The 18,617-nt window shown below is 54.9% G+C and overlaps 1 protein-coding gene across 1 annotated transcript in view; it reads left to right on the forward strand.

The window, feature by feature from the left end:
* The window catches only part of RNF213 (ring finger protein 213), a 97,912-nt gene that overhangs the window by 51,261 nt on the left and 28,034 nt on the right, over positions 1-18,617 (forward strand). Inside the window, exons 25-40 of the mRNA XM_019644249.1 lie at positions 533-670; positions 785-949; positions 1,998-3,153; positions 3,762-3,955; positions 4,161-4,316; positions 4,879-8,481; positions 9,704-9,840; positions 10,236-10,331; positions 11,143-11,261; positions 12,069-12,188; positions 12,747-12,892; positions 13,293-13,440; positions 13,633-13,771; positions 15,376-15,567; positions 16,380-16,525; positions 17,452-17,606. Coding sequence (XP_019499794.1) covers positions 533-670; positions 785-949; positions 1,998-3,153; positions 3,762-3,955; positions 4,161-4,316; positions 4,879-8,481; positions 9,704-9,840; positions 10,236-10,331; positions 11,143-11,261; positions 12,069-12,188; positions 12,747-12,892; positions 13,293-13,440; positions 13,633-13,771; positions 15,376-15,567; positions 16,380-16,525; positions 17,452-17,606 — 6,810 coding nt within the window. The remainder of the gene's footprint in view (positions 1-532; positions 671-784; positions 950-1,997; positions 3,154-3,761; positions 3,956-4,160; positions 4,317-4,878; positions 8,482-9,703; positions 9,841-10,235; positions 10,332-11,142; positions 11,262-12,068; positions 12,189-12,746; positions 12,893-13,292; positions 13,441-13,632; positions 13,772-15,375; positions 15,568-16,379; positions 16,526-17,451; positions 17,607-18,617) is intronic.

Below are 18,617 nucleotides of genomic sequence, written 5' to 3' on the forward strand. Positions count from 1 at the left end.
TGGACCTGCGTGAGGGGTTGGGAGAGAGAGAGCAGTGGACTGAGCACATGGGCTTCATTTTCTGTGCCGAAAGCACGCGACCAAACAGAAAGCCTTTGTTGTAGTTTTTCCTTAATTCTCTGGTTGGACTGGGGGGACCCCAAAGGACATTTAGAACAGAGGCTCCAGCCCTGTTATGTCTGGCCCTCCCCTCCCCCCACCCCCACACACCTGGGAATGCAGCAGACTGATGCCTTTGCACAGAGAGCTGTCTTTGTGGCTGTCCACTCTGTCCATGTGTCCACAAGTAGAAGCTGGTGCCCTCCACGTGCTACCATGGGGACACGGGAAAACGGCAACACTGCGTCACAGGTGTCCCAAGATTGATAGCCAAAGCACACAGTGTTGTGGGCAGTGGACAAGGAAGGCCTCCCCTGCGGGGTGACCACAAACGTCCCCAAGAAGGGACGAGGCGTTTGCCCCTGGAAGGCGGAGGTGGGGAGAGGACAAAAGAGAGAAGTTGATTGCTGTTTCTCTCCCTCTGTCCCAACAGTGTGACTCCGCCAGGAACTTGGAGTGGCTGAAAACAGTGAAGGAGAGTCACGGGTCCGTGGAGCTCTCGTCACTGTCGCTGGCCACTGCCATCAACAACAGGGGCATCTACATGATCAAGGCTCCTGCGGACGGCCAGGTGAGCTGCCCACACCCGGCACAGCTGGCCTGGTGCGGACAGGCTGCTGCAAATGGGGGAGGGGTTTGTTTCTCCCTGCAGAAAAACGACCCCTAAATGTGCACTGTTCCCCAGATTTCCCCAGACAGGGTTCTACGTTTAATCCTCTCTGAGAGCCATGGGAACGGGGAGGACATGCGAGACTTCTCCTTGGAGGAGCTGAAGGAGCTTTTGAACAAATTGATGCTCATGTCTGGAAAGAAGGACCACAACAGCGCTGAGGTGGAGAAATTCTCCGAGGTGAGCGCTCGCATGTGTGCCGGAGCTCGGCGGGCGGAGCCTCTGCTCCGAGCCGGCCGGGGCCGCCCAGCTGAGTGGCCTGAGGAAAGTAAGAAGGGCCTGAGTTTGCAATGGATTGCTGGGGATCGCCGTGCTCTGAAATCCTTGGAGCATGGAGCCCCAGTGGGTCTGAAGGGTGTTTGTCGTCCCGATCCACAACCCAAAGACACGCCTGTGCTATGACGGGCCCTTTGCTTAGTAGCTCCTTCTTGGGACCCTTGGACTGAATTGTCAGTGAGCCCGCTCCACTGAAGAGGGGACAAGCTGGGGGGTTCTTAGAAAGAAGTGGAAGTTGCTGACTTACTCTGTAAATCCGCACGGATCACAAACTACATCCCCAACCTGTGGGTGGGCGTCCTTCACCTAAATAGAAAGTAACCACGTTGGTAAGGCGTCTCGGTTTATGTCACAGTCTCTCCATTTTGTTACGTTTTTCCTGTGAAGTTCATGGGTGATTTTGCTAGGGAGCTGCCTTTTTTTTTTAAAGATTTTTATTGGGGAATTGGGGGAAGGGGAACAGACAAGTTGCTGTCCTTTGGTTCTTCAGTCTAGTTATGGAGGACATTGCTTCACTGGCCCAAGTTGGCACCATCATTGCGCTCTTCCCGGGCGAGGCAGATCAGTTGCCGACTTCTGGACGGCCACTGACGGCGGCTGCTGGCCGCTCACGCCGGCTGCCGGCTCCAAGTTGAGCTGTTGTTCAGCATCTTAGCTGTAGAGGGCAGTGTCACTGGCCCTCATGTGGGATCCAAACCGGGGCCCTGCTGCTCAGAGCTGGCGTCCCAAGTGAATTCTTAACCAACGCGCCACTTGGCCGGCCCTCTCGGGAGCCTTGATCTTGACAAGTTCTGGCCTTCATAAGGGAGAGGTCACGTAAATGAGGAAGGGCGGCCTCTGGGATCAGTGTCCCGTGCTCTGGGTCATACTTGAGCCCAGGGCCTTCAGACTCTCCATCTGTCTCTGTTCCCTTCTCTCTCTGATGCCGGCCACTGGCTTCCATTCCCAACAGGTGTTCTGCAACGTGCAGAGGCTCGTGCAGTCCTTCATCAACCTTCACTCCGCTGGCAACATGCTGTTCCGGGCCTGGACGGCCGAGGTGTACTGCTCCCCACGGATGTCCGTCTCCATCCGCATGGACTTCGGCTTGGGCCTGCTGAGCCAGATCACAGGCAGCGGGCCGGTGGCCCAGCTGCTGGAGGCCCTGTGCAAGCTGATGGAGGACTTCCTGGGCCAGTGGCAGGAGTTTATGGCCCAGAAACGTACTGAGCACTTTTACCTCAACTACTACACGGCCGAGCAGCTGGTTTACTTGAGCTCGCAGCTCAGGAGCCAGCCGCCCAGTGACGCTGCACTCACCATGCTGTCCTTTGTCAAGCGTAACTGCACCCATCAGGATGTCTCGGAGGCCTGCAGGAAGCTTGATGGCAGGGCCGCTGGGTACCAGGAGAGGACAGTGATGGAGGAACTGCCGCTGGTGCTCTACTGTGAGTCCAGCCTGGTGGACAAGCTGAAAGTCATCCTGGAGCAGTCCATCGTGTGCATGAGTGCCTTCCTGCCTCACTGCCTGGACCTGGACGCCCTCGGCCGCTGTCTGGCTCACCTAGCCAGGACGGCCTGGCCTCCCGTGGTGCGGCAGCTTCCCAACGGCATGAAGGTCGGCCAGCCCAACCTTGTCCTCTGCGGCCCCTCAGAGGTGCTGCAGGCCGCCCTGGCCATCTACCTGCAGTCCTCGGAGCAGCCCCTGCCCACCTACGACGAGGTGCTGCTGTGCACCCCGGGAACCACATTCGAGGAAGTGGCTCTGCTCCTGCGCCGCTGCCTGACCCCGGGCTCCCGGAGCCAAAGGCTCTACAGCCTGCTGTACGCAGACCAGCTGAGCTACGAGGTGGCCTGCCAGGCGGAGGCGCTCTTCCGGAGCCTGTGCACACAGCGTCACTACGAGAAATACCAGCTCGTCATGGTCTGTGACTGCGAGCGGGAGCACTGCTACCTGCCCTCGGCCTTCAGCCAGCACAAAGTCCCCTTCACCCCTCAGGCGCCCCTCAAGGACGTGCAGGCCTACCTGGCACAACATTTCCAAATCCCAAAGCAGACCCAGTCAGCCGCTGCCGTGTTCAGAGACCGGATGTGTGTTGGGATCGTGGCCTCGGAGAGAGCAGGCGTTGGTAATGATAGCTGCTGAAGTGGATGGGTCTCACCTGTCCCCGGGACCACCTGATAACCCTTCCCTGTCCCATGGGGCTGGCGGGTGACTCACATGAAGCCCTTTGGCAAGTGGGGTAACTGAGCCTCAGGGAGGCGTGGCTCACCTGAAGTTGCAGATCAGGGTGCGTGCCGAACCGGATGCCGTCCCCTGTGGCAGCTGAGACGGTTCCTGGGAGCCGCCCCACCTTCCTGCTCTAAACGAGCTTCTCTCGCTTCTCTATTTTTTAACTCACGGGCCTCTTCGGGGATGACATGGGTCGAGACAGCAGGAGGAAGTGTAACTGCTCTGTCTTGAGAAGAAACAAATGCCTCCTGACCGTCCCTCTGTTCCCCATGATTTCACTCTGTTGCCTTCTGTCGGGAGGCGTGCTGTGTCGTACTTCTCCCTTATACACAGATGGCGTCGCTGGTCCCAGGGAGTCAGCTGGGACATTTAAGGGTTCCTTAATCCCTTGTTATGTTGCATTGGTTTTAAATTTTGCACAAAGAGAAGTGACTTTGTCTTCCTGGACTGTCTTGCTCTTGGGCCCCGGCCCTGGCACCTAATTTCCATATTTTAACGTTGCAGGAAAGTCTCTGTTTGTGAAGAGATTGCATGAAACTCTGCAAAGGCAGTTCAAGGGGAAAGAAGCACCTCTAAAAATTATTCGACTGATCGACCCCCAGGTGGATGAGAGCCAAGTCCTGGACTCCCTCCTGCCTTTCCTGAACGCCACGTATCAGGCAACACCTATGATCTTCCACTTCGACGTGACCTCTTCAGTAAGTGCCCAAGGGTTCCAGCTGAGTGGCCCCGCCAGAAGTGACACCACTTCCTTGTCCCGCCCTGCCTCCTCCCTAGTCTAAAGAATTTCTTTATGATGGATTGGTGTTCAGGCTTGGCATCAAAGAACAGAATAAGGTCCGTGGGGTTGGGAGAACGGGTCATCTTTGGTGTATTTACGAGCCTATGCGATTCCGTCTTTAGGTGCAGACAGGAGTTTGGGCGTTTCTTTTCAAGCTCCTCATTCTACAGTACTTAATGGATGTAAACGGGAAGATGTGGCTTCGGAACCCACGCCATTTATATGTCATTGAAATCCTGCAAAGGGAGTCGGCGCTGCCTAAGAGGTCTTCAAAGCTGGTGCGTACCGCAGTGTACTTTCCTGTCAGTGGGGGTGGGGTCTTTGATACATTTTTGTGATCCCCTACTTTTGCCCTAGCAAAGCAGCTGAGTGCAGGGTTAGTCAAGGAAAATCAACCTTGAAACTTCTTTTTTTAAATGTCTGGAATAAGAATACTCTTTGGTTAATTAGCAGTATCTTAAATCGGTCAGTGAGGGCAGCAAATTTATCTGCTGAGAGAAGCACTGCCTTTCTAAATGCCAACTAGGGTGGGAAGGAGACTTTCATCATATAGATTTCTTAACGAGGGAGTTTTATGCGTACACACACCATGATTGAGAGATTTAGATTCAGAAGTCAGTTAGAAAAGGACTTCCATGCTGGGAACACAGGCCCCACTGCACTTGATTGTGCAAATGACAGCAACCTGTGCAGAAAGGATTCTACAGAAACCGCTTTAAGAAAACTTTTTTTTTTTCCCATGGAGGCCTGTCCAGTGTAGAACTCAGGGAGGATTAAAACACAAAAGCATTTTTTAGGAAATTCAGTCATAACCATTTTATTCATCTCTCCCCTTTCCAGAGGATACGGGCCCCCCAGTTCAATTTTCTTGACATCTTCCCAAAAGTCACCTGTAGGCCTCCCAAGGAAGTGATGGATGTGCTGCTGAACGCTGAGCCGAACTACGAAGAGCCGGGAATGGATGTGGGCGAGTTCTGCAGTGAGACTTTCCAAAGACCGTACCAGTACTTAAAACGGTTCTTTGAGAAACAAAACCTGGACACATTCCAGTACGAAGGCCAGGTGGAAGGCACCCCCAGTGAATGCCTCCAGCACCTCCTGATTTACTGTGGGGTGATGAACCCATCCTGGTCTGAGCTTTGGAACTTCGCTCAGTTCCTGAACTATCAGCTCAGAGACTGTGAGGCCTCTCTCTTCTGCAATCCACAGATCGTGGGTGACACTCTGAGGGGCTTCAAGAACTTTGTGGTGACCTTTATGATCTTCATGGCGAGAGACTTCGCCACGCCAACGCTTCACACGTCCGACCAAAGCCCCGGGAAGCACTCGGTCCCTATGGACGGAGTCAAAGAGGAAGACATAGCCCCTTTCTCTCTCCGGAAGCGCTGGGAGTCAGAGCCCCACCCGTACGTGTTCTTCAATGATGACCACACATCCATGACATTCATAGGCTTCCACTTGCGGCCCAACGAGAACGGCGGTGTCGACGCAATCGATCACTTGAGTCAGGAGGTGATCAAGGAGGACGTCATGACGATGGAGCTGTACCAGGGGCTGTTGCTTCAGAGGGTGCCCTTCAATGTCGACTTTGACAAGCTGCCCAGACATGAGAAACTTGAGAGACTCTGCCTGGCGTTAGGGATCCAGTGGCCCATTGACCCTGATGAAACCTATGAGCTGACGACAGACAATATGCTTAAGATCCTTGCCATTGAGATGCGTTTCCGGTGCGGGATCCCCGTTATCATCATGGGGGAAACCGGCTGTGGGAAGACCAGGCTCATTAAGTTCCTGAGTGACCTCCGGCGCAGCGGGGCTGAGGCTGAAACCATGAGGCTGGTCAAGGTCCACGGGGGCACGACCGCTGACACGATCTACTCCAAAGTCAAGGAGGCAGAAGCCCTTGCCATCTTGAACAAGAGCGAGTGTCAGTTGGACACCGTCTTGTTCTTCGATGAGGCCAACACAACGGAAGCCATAAGCTGCATCAAAGAAGTTCTATGTGATCGCACAGTGTGCGGCCAGCGGCTGGCTGAGGACTCCGGCTTGCACGTCATTGCAGCCTGCAACCCTTATCGGAAGCACTCTCAGCAGATGATCTCACGGCTGGAGGCGGCTGGCTTGGGCTACAGGGTGAGTGCGGAGGACACAGCAGACAGGCTGGGCTCCATCCCCCTGAGGCAGCTGGTGTACCGGGTGCACGCCCTGCCGCCGAGCCTTATTCCGCTGGTGTGGGACTTCGGGCAGCTGAACGACACCGCGGAGAAGCTCTATATCCAGCAGATCGTCCAGAGACTGGTGGACTCCAGCCGGATCAATCCGGACGAGACTTGTGTGATCACAGAAGTGCTTTCTGCCTCTCAGGGTTTCATGAGGAAAACAGAGAATGAGTGCAGCTTTGTCAGCCTCCGGGACGTGGAGCGCTGTGTGAAAGTCTTCCGGTGGTGTTACGACCACAGCGAGATGCTCTTGTCGAAGCTCGATTCCTTTCTGCGTGAGTCCGGCATCAGCACAAACAACTTTGAGAGAGACCCCGTCCTCTGGTCGCTGGTGCTGGCCGTCGGGGTGTGTTACCACGCCTCTTTGGAAAGCAAGGAATCGTATCGGAAAGCCATTTGCAGGTTCTTCCCGGAGCCGTATGACGACAGCAAGGTGGTGCTGGACGAGATCACGTTAGCACAGGATCTTTTTCTGAGCGGTGTCCCTCTGAGGAAAACCATCGCCAGGAACTTGGCTTTGAAGGAGAACGTCTTCATGATGGTGATCTGCATCGAGCTTAAGATTCCTCTCTTCCTGGTGGGCAAGCCCGGCAGCTCCAAGTCTCTGGCCAAGACCATCGTGGCCGACGCCATGCAAGGCCAGGCCGCTCACTCGGACCTCTTCCGGACCCTGAAGCAGGTCCACCTGGTGTCCTTCCAGTGCAGCCCGCACTCCACCCCGCAGGGCATCATTGGCACCTTCAAGCAGTGTGCCCGCTTCCAGCAGGGGAAGGACCTGCAGCAGTATGTGTCTGTGGTCGTCTTGGACGAGGTGGGACTGGCTGAGGACTCACCCAAGATGCCCCTGAAGACCCTGCACCCCCTGCTGGAGGATGGGTGCATCGAAGATGACCCTGCCCCCCACAACAAAGTGGGCTTCATCGGCATCTCCAACTGGGCTCTGGACCCTGCCAAGATGAACCGCGGCATCGCCGTGTCCCGCGGCAGCCCCAACGAGAAGGAGCTTGTGGACAGCGCCAGGGGCATTTGTTCTTCAGAGCCCCTCGTCCAAGAAAGAATCAAGGGCTACTTCAAGCCCTTCGCCGAAGCCTATGAAATGGTGTGTAGGAAGCAGGACAAGGAATTCTTTGGGCTTCGCGACTACTATAGCCTCATCAAAATGGTCCTCACCGCCGCCAAAGCTTCTAGGGAGCCCTCCCCGCAGGACATCGCTCAGGCCATCCTCCGGAACTTCAGCGGCAAAGACGACATCGATGCCCTGGACATTTTTGCGGCCAGGCTGCCTGAGGTGAGGCAGTCAGAGGAAGTCAGCACCATGGAGCTGATCCGGCATAACGTGTTCGGGGACCGTCGGAAGCAGTTGGGCCGAGAGCTGGACGACTCCGAGTGCCGCTACCTACTTGTGCTGACCAGGAACTACGTGGCCCTGCAGATCCTGCAGCAGACACTCTTCAGGGACGGCCAGCAGCCCGAGATCATTTTTGGGTCCAGCTTTCCCAGGGACCAGGAGTACACGCAGATCTGCAGAAACATCAACCGAGTGAAGATCTGCATGGAGACCGGCAAGATGGTGGTGCTGCTGAACCTGCAGAACCTGTACGAGAGCCTGTATGACGCCCTCAACCAGTACTATGTGTACCTGGGCGGCCAGAAGTACGTGGACCTCGGCCTGGGCACCCACCGGGTCAAGTGTCGGGTTCACCCCGACTTCCGCCTGGTCGTCATTGAGGAAAAGGATGTCGTCTACAAGCACTTCCCCGTCCCCCTCATCAACCGGCTGGAGAAGCACTACCTGGACATCAACACCGTCCTGGAGACGTGGCAGAAGAACATCGTGGAGGAGCTCAAAGTCTGGGTGGACAAGTTCATAGACACGAAAACGGACCCGTTTGCGGCCAGACAGAAATACAGCCCTTCCGACGCCTTCATCGGCTACCACGCCGACACCTGTGCCTCAGTGGTGCTCCAGGTCATCGAGCGTCTCAACCCTGGGATCTTGACTGATGACCTGTACCAGCGGGTCCTGGAGGAGGCCAAGCTGGTCCTGCTGGGCTGCGCCACACCTGACGCCGTGGTCCGGCTGAGCACGTCCTCGCTGAGCCAGTTCGCAGCACAGTCGCTGTCCAGAGAATACTACTACCGGCAGCAGCATGACTGCTTCGCGGACTTCCTGCAGGCTCACCTGCTCACGACGGGTCCGGAGCACCGTGCTGTCTTCACAGAGGTGAACGCCTCCAGACACCCTTACCTTTAGTCGCTGTCACCCCAGACAGAGTCCTTGACCCCTAGTGTCACCAAGTCAAGACTCTTCCCGAGTCAGTGGCTAGGAATCATAAAGGGACATGTGTTAAGAGATGGCAGATGGTGAAGTGTGGGTGGGATGGTAGAGAGGGCCCAGCTTGACCAACGGCGTCACGGTGTGAGTCAGCACCGTCGGTGCGGGGAGTCAGGGCTGGGTCACTGATGGAACTGAACGCTCCAGACTGAGTGCCGAGAGACGGGGTGAGACAGTCGGGGGGGCCTTGTCTGTGGCCCCAGGAGCTCAGGCCTCCCTGTGCAGAGGGCAGTGACGGAGGGATGTGTGTGGACGTGTGTCCCCCTGCCTGGGATGTGGGGAAAAAAGTCAGATAAAATACTGTCACAGGAAAGATAGACCAGCACAGAGGCTGCTGTTAGCACTGAGAGCCGAGGAGGTCGGACGGCGAGCTGAGGAAGGGGGAGCAGCTGCACAGAGCGAGGGACTGCCCGCGTCGGGGCTGCGGGGCAGGGGCGAGCCCCCGGGTTTCTTAGGAGGCCGGCGGTTCCGTCAGTCACAGCACAGAGTCCTGGGACGAGCAGCAGGTTCGGGGAGGAAGTGGTAAATCCCATTTGGGAGAGGCTCTGGTGCCCCTCTGATGCCCTGGCACACACGTCTGTCATGCAGTGGACACTGGAACCGGGAGCTCAGTGGTGGCTGCCAGGCTGGAGAAGGGGCTCGGCGGCCACGAGATGGCGTGCCCTTCAGGAGTGTTTTGGTTGCATTGTGTGGTGTGACCCGGGGTGGGGGAGAATCGCCACCGGCCGCAGGAAGGAAGGGCATCATCGCCTAACCCCATCGGAAAGCGTGATGTGAGGTTGCCAGGGGAGAAGCAGCGTGTGTGCTGAACCCTGAGGGGTCGTCAGAATTTCCAGTGGGGACCAAAGCGGGAAGAGGCACTGGCGCCTGGGAAGGGGACCTAGTGCATCATAGGGATCAATGCATAGGCATCCAATCAATGCCTTTTGATCGCTCTGCCTCGTTTTTCAAAGCTCTGAGCTTGGAGTCCTTCCTGTGTGCCAGCCAGCTGCACAATGGTTAGCCTGTAGAAGGGGCTCGCTATACAACCGTCATGTTCCTGGGATGCACGCCTAGCGGACGTGCGACTTCCCCTGAGTCCTAGTCACTGATTTGTGTTTCCTGACTGCAGATCACCACCTTCTCCAGACTGCTCACCAGTCACGACTGTAAGATGCTGGCCGCGGAAATCAAGGGCAGGGCCCCGAAGCCTACACTCCTGTCACTGCAGCAGTTTGACACCGAGTATTCGTTCCTCAGAGAAGTCCGGTGAGGCCCCCGGCCGCCCCTCCGCTCCCCTTCACCCCCGGCCCTGACCACGGATTTCATTGTATGTCTGTTGTAACCACTGGTGTTGTCACCAGCCTGGGTTAATAATGGGCGTCAAGGACATGTGACTCCGAAAAGGACCGTTGTGAACTTCTCCGGTTGTCGCTCAGTGCTGTTACCTTCTCCGTAAACGTCCTTCTCTGAAACCTGGTCTCTTTAGGAAGCATCTACTGGTGTTTATTCCTTCTCCGCTGGATTTCCTACTCACCTGTGCAGGAGAACCCCGCCTGCACCGTTCTTTCCACGTAGCCCGTGTAGTTCCCATCACTCCGGGGGACTGGGTCACCCATTTGTTTGGATGGAGAACTCATCTTCATGATTGCCTTTTCTTTCAGAAAGTGCTTGACTAACACGGCCACGTGTAAAATCCTCATTGTTCAAACTGATTTTGAAGACGGAGTTCATAGCGCTCAGCTCATCGCCTCAGCTAAGTATGTCCTTGTTATTTTTCTCAGAAAGCACATGGGAAACCCAAAATTTTAGGGGGGAGCTCCAAAAGAATTTCTTCCCTGAGAACAGACTAGTATCGTAATAAACACAGAAGTAGAAATGATTCACCCTTTTCATTCCCTGAAATGGGGGCTAGAGAGGCTACAGAAAAAGCAGAGGGGGAAGGCTACTGCCACAGTGGTGGAAGGTAAGACGTGTGAGTGATCCAATATGAGCAGGAAACAAAAGACTACCCTTGAAACGTGTTTGTAGACATATTTCAGTAATCATTAATTTTTTAAATGACGTGATTTGAATCTATTGCAAAGTTCAAGGGCTGTAACAGTATGTAAATGATTTCATTTGTATTTATTGGACAGTTTTCTAGTGTTTATAGGGGGCACCTGATGCTTGCATAACTGACTATGTTCCCTCGTTGGCCCCGGGTTGTTCTCAGAACCCTGTGTCCTGACATGGGCGGTTCCACTGGCCTTGCGCTTAGTAGGACTAAGGCAGGCCCACCGAGGATCCCAAGTTAAGGTTTCTGATCAATAAGAAATGCCGCTTCAAAGCGGAGGCAGACAGGAATGGGAAGAAAATAAGCCCAGCGAGAGACCACGCGGCCCCACTCCCACGGGGAGGCCGTCGCGAGGCTGGGACGTTTGTGTAAAACCACAGAAAGTGAGACCCTGAGATGGAACGTGACAGCTCCTAGGACACCCTTCAGCCCCTTCCCAGCTTGCGCCTTGCTGATTTGCTTGGTTTTTGCTTTGATTTGTTTCAGTTTTGCTTGTTGGTTTGTTTTAAAAATAGGTATTCTGCTATAAATGAAATCAACAAGATACAAGGAAATAAGGACTGTATCTTCATCTATTTCATCACAAAACTGTCCCGGATGGAAAGTGGGATGTCCTACGTGGGGTTCAATGGAGGTAGGGCCAAGCTGTTAATGAATGTGGTTATTTAAATATCGTTTGAGTTATTTCTAATTTGGTCCTAGGGTGTACAAGGCTAAAATTAGAATATTAATATTAATCTCAACGACACTTGTTTCAGATGCAGTTAGAAATTCCTACCTGATTATGGCAAAAAAACACTCAGCTTTCAATTTGCTGCTCCAACATGCAGCATTTTCTTTAGAAACTTGTGGATGAACACTTGAGTAGCCTCTGATTCCTCACCTTCTGTGATGTGGGTAACGCAGAGAAGACATTCCCGACTAACACTTGATAAACGCCTGATACTTAATACATTTCAGGATGAGGGGATGCTATCTCAAATCAGGCTCGCTCGCTTTTCCCCCCGAACCCCTCTCCCTCTCTTTCTCTTCTGAGGAATGGCTTACCAAATACATATTATGTAAGGAAGTTGGTATTCTGGAAATAGGCAAATAACGGTTTACTTGAATATAATTTCATAGATACTGGGAGGCAAACCTTGCCCGCGCCCCATGGCTCTTTATTAATTATGACACAGCAAGCAGAATAAGAGATACATAAAAGGGCCACGGGCCTTCTTCAAGGAATCTGTGCAAATCATCTGTGTCAGTTCATAAAACGGACTTTTATGGGAAAATTGCTGACACACGAGTCAGGTGGCTTCTACGTATATTCAAGGGTTTAGACGCCAGGGTCCAGATGGCTCCCTCGGTGACAGTGTTCTCCACACCGGGACGTGTGGTGTGTCATTGCCTGTGATAAGAGACACGGGCCGATGCTGGGTGGCTTTGCTCCCCACAGGGCTGTGGCAGTCTGTGCACATCGACGACCTCCGGAGATCCACCGTCATGGTTTCAGATGTGACGAAGCTGCAGGAAGTGGCCATCAGCCAGCTGTTTCATCCAGACGACACACCTGAGCGTAAGCCTCGAGGAAAAGCCTTTGGGGACGCAGGATGGCAGGAGTGGCAGCCGGGCGGAGCCAGGCGCTGTGAGAACAGGGCCACCATGCTTCTGTGCATCAGCTTTCAGTCCTTGTACCTGCCCCTCAGCTGCAGCTCGGCACGTGTTTGCTGAGCTGCGGCTCCCAGGGCCCCCCGCCCCCCGCCACTGCTCTCCACAGCCATGCAGATGGTAGTACGTCCACCTGATGAAAAAGTGGGTCTGGAGGTGCATAAGCCTGTGGGTGCATAAGCCTGTGGGTGCATAAGCCTGTGGCACGTGTCAGCTTCTGTTGGCCTCGGTTCCTGCATCGGCTGTCAGAGCCCAGGATGGATATAAGGGGCTGACGCTGGAGGACCCCCTGAGTGGGCGACGGGGAGGCTGACCCACATGCCCGTGGCCTCTCCTTGGGGCCCCACTAGAGTGAGGTGCCAGGGACGCCTGCTGCTCAGTGCCCGGCACACAGCTCATGGACAGTGTTGCCAGCATCCTGATCTGTCTTCCCAGCGGTAACTTGACGGTGTTGCTTCTGTTGCAGCCGAGGGGAGACCTGGGGACGACAGCAGCCATGAGGAGGTGATGGAAACAGAGGCTGAAGAACCAGGGGAACCGCCCGAGGTGGACATGGAAACGGAGAGCTCTGAGACGATGGAAAGCGAGGCCTCTCGGCCGGGGAGAAGCTATGTGAGTTCCAGCTCTTTCTCGTCCCTTGGGCCTCCCGGGACACTGCTGGGCCGTCTCCGGAGCCTCATGCCTGCCCCCCCAGGAGCCCGGGGAGCAGACACAGTCATACAGGGGGCAGCCTGGCACCTTTTGCCTCCACACTGCGAGTGTAGATGAATTACCAGGACACGGCCTCACAGGCTTTTCCTGCTGCCTCCTGGTCAGTCTTGCTCTGTTCCTGGACCCCTGCCTGAGGCCCCGAGCGCACACGACCGCCTCGCAGTGGCTCTGAGAGGAGTCGTGCAAGTGGACGGTGGTGCAGGCCCCGGGGGGAGCTTTTCCCGGTGGTGCCCTGCTCCCACCACGGGACCTGTCTCCCACGCGGGTGGCCGACCAGAAACCGGGCTGTCTCTCTGGACAGACGCAGATCCTGGATACCAGCAGCCTGCTGCGCAGCTGCGTGCAGAGCGCCGTGGGCATGCTCCGAGACCAGCACGAGCGGTGTCAGCGCAACGTGCGGAGGGTGGAGCTTCTGCTCGGCCTCTTAACGGAGGAGGACGATTGCAAAGGTGAGGGTCCCCGTGGCCGGTCCCCAGCACAGGCAGATGCCGCGGGCACCTCTGCGCCCGCCTCGAGCTTCGCTCTAGACCTGGCCTGGCCGAAGAAAGGCCGCTTCCCTTCCAGGTGGACGGGGGGGCGTGGCGGGGCCCGCAGCCCGGCCCGTGGTGTCCGTGAACTCATATCCCCCTGCTTTGTTGCAGCCGCTTTCTTACAGGTTGCCAAGATGCGCCTCCACGACCTCTTACAGAAGCAGGAGGAGAGCCACATGCTCAACGTAAAGCAGTGGGTGGTGAGGGAGGCCTCCAACCCAGACGCTCTGCAGGAGGCAGGCACGTTCAGGTACCGTGACCAAAGCCACCTGGAGGGGCTGCCGCGTGGAGCGGTGACAGGCCTCCCGTGCACGTGTCCCCCCGGCCCCGCCGAGGTCAGGGCGCCCGGACCTTTCTTTCTCTGAGCAATTCAAAGCGGCCTTTTTTTCCCCCCCAAAAAAAGTACAAGGCGGTCTGGGTGTCAGTTACGTGGGGGTTTGCAGACTCCTTTCTCTACTTTTGTGCGTGTTTAAGTTTTTTCATAATAACAAAAAGACAAAAAAACTGAAACAAAGTAGAATGTCCGTTCTTCCAGGATGGAACATTTGCCAGCATGTCACAAGCCATAGAGACGGCTGCTGTTTCGGGGATGAGGCTCAGAAGGGAGGGAACAGAAGCTGTCTTCCCGGGGTTTCTGCTCAACTACAGAAATGAGACCCGGGAGAGTCCCTTGTTGCCAGTGGTCCTTTGTGTATATAACCGTGACCCTTTTCTTGGGCCTAACCCGTGCGGCCTGTGTGGCAGGGGGAGGCAGGGGGCTGCCCTGGACCCCAGGTGTGAGAGTCCGCCCGCCCCGCGTTGCAGGCTCACTCAGACCTTTTCATCGCTGCAGCTCGCAGTCTCGCCTCTGACGGTGTCGCTCACCCCTTGGCCCCTTCCAGGCCCAGCATCTTTGACGCCAGCGGACTTGGCTTTGGGCGTCCGGCCCTCGTGCCGTCGGCGGGAGGGCTGGGAAGCACCAGGGCCGAACGGCCAGCGGGAGCTTATCGCTGCCGGGCTGGTTACCGCCTTCGCTTTTCCCTGCACTGTCCTTAGTTTCTCTCCTGATTATACTTCCTGACCAAGGAATTCCGTAAAATCTGATATGAACCGAGGTTTTCATTGCCCCCGTTACTCCTATGGACTTTTCTGAATACTTAGTTTCACATAAATGCTTCTTTAACATCTGTATTTCCAGTCTCCCTGTTCACATCGCCGCTCCAGGGACTCCCCTTCCCGCTTGCCCGATGTGCAGAGGGCTGTGGGCGTCCCGCCTGTCACTGCTCTCTGGTTTGCTGTAGCACTGGGACTGGGCCACCTCACCCCCAGGTCACGGCGACGCCTGAACAGCCTGTGAACCTGGTGTCAGGTGTCAGGTGTCAGGCGTCAGGCGGAGCTCTGGAGCTGGCTGGTCCCTGACCATAGGCCTTGGGGACAAACTGGTCACCAGCCACATGTTTTGGACTAAAGTCCTCTGCCCTCTTGGGATTCAACTGTCCAAATCGTGACAGTCTTTAGACTCAGGTTTTCAGAATTCTCTCCAGGTTCCTAGGTACCATGTACTTCAAAAACTGGAGTATATGTTTTTCTTCTTTTCAAAGTAGACCCTGCATTTTCCCCCAATGTTAATGACCTAGCAGTTTATTTCATAAGCTTTACCACAAGAGTTTTGAAATGAATTATAAGTTATTGTTATGTATAAACAGAATTATAACAAAGTGTCGTGTAGTTAATATAAGCAATCAGATTTATATATGTAAAGACTCAGATCTAGTGTCCAAAACCAGCAACGACAAAAACAGACTTCTGGAGAACCATGCGCTTCCCCACCGTGGTCTCACCTGGGACGGACGCTGCCTCTCTTCCCCGCTGCAGGCACACCCTCTGGAAGCGCGTCCAGGGCGCGGTGACCCCTCTCCTGGCCAGCTTGGTCTCTGTCATCGACAGAGATGGCAACCTAGAGCTGCTGACCACGGCGGACTCGCCGTCCTGGGCAAGAGACCTGTGGATGTTCATTTTCCGCGACATGAAGCTTCTGAACATTCCTCTTGTGGTGAATAACACAAGGTGAATAGAAGGCTTTCTTTTCGTGGGAAGGAAAAACCCTAACGTAGCAGCTGTCTTAATGTGATCCCCCAAGTATGTGATGGGACGTAGGCGCTGAGTTTAGATGCACATGGAAGCTGGCTTTTTGCAGCCAAAGGGTTGTGGCGTCACAGAACAAAGGGGAGCTCCTGGTGCTCTGAGAAGCCTTTGCTTCACCCCGTGCTGTCCTTGTGCCTTCGCTCCCTGAGCACATTGGCCTGACATGGTCTGTGTTGGCCTGGCCTCCCCAGGGACGCTGCCCCAGGACACCTGAGATGGGCGTGCTTCCCTGGCGGGCCCGCTCCCTTCCCGAGCCTTGTGTCAGGCTCAGCTGGCCTCCCCAAAGTGTCCTACTTGGATCTTGGGGGGCTTCGAATCTGGGGTGTACGGTTAATAAAGAATATACGTGTAAGGGGAATTCTGACTCACCGGTGGACACACTTATTTAGAAAACAAGACACTTGCTGGTCATGAGAGACCCGCTCTGACACGCCGTGCTCCGTCCGCACAGGGCAGGGTCCGGTCCAGGCCCCCCCACGACCTGGGCAGCCCACCGGCCCCCTCCCCGCCATGCTCTGTGTTCATTTTGTCTGTAAAACAGAGACATTCCTTTATAACAGAAGCCCTGAGCGGTGAGATGGGCCAGTAGCCTGTCCCCGTGGCCTTCGAAGCGCTCCCCCGACCCCCCCCCCTCTTGTAGGTTGAGACGAATGGCCGTGAGCGGTGGCTTCTGTCTTGCGTCTTGAGTGACACCTCACTAACCATCCCCTTCGTCTCCGTTTGCACGACTGCAGATCCAAAAATGAGGTCTCCTACATCCTGGTGCACCACCACATGGACCTGTCCGAGAACGCCTACAACGACGTCCCTTTCAGCTGGAGGATCAGGGACTACCTGGAAGAGCTGTGGGTCCAGGCGCAGTACATCGCAGGCGCTGAAGGTGAGCCTGGGGACGTGGCGGAGGCATGTTCCCGCAGGAAGAGAGCCCCGTCCCCGTCGTGTGGCGGTCGTTCCCATTCTGGGGCTCCTGGACAGCTGGGGCCCCGGGACCCCAGAGATGTCCTCAGCTGGGCCTTTCTCAGCGACTGTTAGCCACGAGAGGAGAGTATCTTCATCCAAGGTGACTGGCCGTGGTCCTCCCAGGCCACGTGGCACCTTGTTGTGCTGTCACATGCCCAGTAATTTGGTTACTGGTATTCCAGGAAATCCAGCCCTTTGAGGAAACTTATCTTTCTTACGGGAAAAATCTTTTCAAAGTGTACTTAAAGTACTGCCATTAAAAAATACAGGTCAGGACACTTGAACATGAACTTATTTTTCTGTCTAAGCACCCTGCCATGTTTTCTGAGTAAATTCGAAGCAGCCGCTGTCCGGAGGAAAGAGTGTTTCTCTGTTTCAAGGCCAGACCCTAACCCGCCCTGCTCTTCCGTGAAGGGTGCCACCTGGGGCAGCACCCCGTCCCCTGGGAGGGCTCGTCTTCCTGGCGGGAGCAGCATGTGACCGTGACTGTGACCATGACCGTAACGAGCAGCCCAGGCTCTGGTCCTGGGGCCCCCGAAGCACGTTGACTTGACAGACGTAAAACTGGGTCTCTCTCAGAGGGTTTTGTCCCTTTGGGATTAGCTAGGCTGTTTGTGGCCGACACGTATCATCATTTCTGCCTTTGGGTCTGTTAGTCCCCTGGGACAATCTATAGACATGAGTGTGACTTCAGGCCACTGACTCCCCGCTGGGGTGAGCTGAGTTCAGCACAACCTGCCCGCTCTCTCGGTCGGACCTTCACCGCGAGAGGCTGAGGGTCTGGGTGTAAGGCAGGGGCCAGGACTTGCGCTCTTCCCTCAAGCCATTCTTGGGTACCCTCTGCAGGACTGTCCCAGAGGCTCGTGGGCATCTTCCAGCAGACCCCCCTGGGCAAGTTTCTTGCCAAGCTCGGCGTGGGACAGCAGCGGGACCTCCTGCAGCGTTACCTGAAGGACTTCCTCCTCCTGAGCATGAAGGTGTCCACTGGGAAAGAGTTAGCGGTGAGCACCGGCGGGGCAGCGTGAAGCGGGGGCCACGTGGACGGGATGCAAACACAGGACTTGACCCTAACGTCCGAGGCTGGTGCTGTGTCTGTGGAATAGAATGTGGTCTCGGGGCACTGGTGTGTGACGGTGCTGCCACAACCTCAGAAGGCATGGTGCCAGACCCTCAGCCCCCAGCCCGGCCCGGCCCCATAAAACACAGAGCTCTTCATTAACATGACAAAGACCTCAGTTTTCCTGTAACATGTTCTTTTCAAGTGTTTAGTTTCTCTTGGGGAAAATTAGGTAAATATTTAACTGACCGTTACATGGTCACGATAATAAAGGAAATTTCAATGGAAAGAATGAGACTTCTGACTACCGAAAGCTTTCAAACTTAAGTACATAAAAAAGGAATGTGATAAATTTGAGAACATAACCACCAATATGATTAAGGGTTGATAAAGTATCCTCAGGAAGCAATAAGAAAATCCCCTAATTTTAAAAAATGAGTGAAAGTTATAAACCACCTATAAACAGACATGCAGAAAACATTTGTAAACTTGCTCAGCCTCACTAATGAATCAATAAAACATGAACAGTTTTTAGAGACTAGCCTTCCTTACCCCTGTGGCAAAGCTGGTTTTCCTGAGAGGTCAGAAGCGCCTCCGTTACCGATAGCCGTGTGAACGAACACAGAGCTCCTGGAACCGCCAGCCTTTCAACATCTGAACGGGGCATTTTTATCCTGAGAACATGATTGGAGATGTGGACAAATATTTTAGCCACAGCAATTTTCTCTTTAGCTTTGTTTCTAAAAAATAGAACATTAGAAACAATTGAATTGTCCAAAAATAAGGTTTGGACAAATTAGAGTCTGGCCATTTGATGGATGATAATGCAACCATTTAAACACAATGTTTTTCAGGGCCGGCCGAGTGGCTCAGTTGGTTAAGAGCTCGCTCAAGAGTTTGAGCTCTGAGCAACAGCGGTTCGAGTCCCAGCCCAAACTGAGCTGCCGCTGAGCTG

The sequence above is a fragment of the Hipposideros armiger genome, unplaced genomic scaffold (assembly GCF_001890085.2).
Source record: "Hipposideros armiger isolate ML-2016 unplaced genomic scaffold, ASM189008v1 scaffold_87, whole genome shotgun sequence".
Taxonomy (NCBI): domain Eukaryota; kingdom Metazoa; phylum Chordata; class Mammalia; order Chiroptera; family Hipposideridae; genus Hipposideros; species Hipposideros armiger.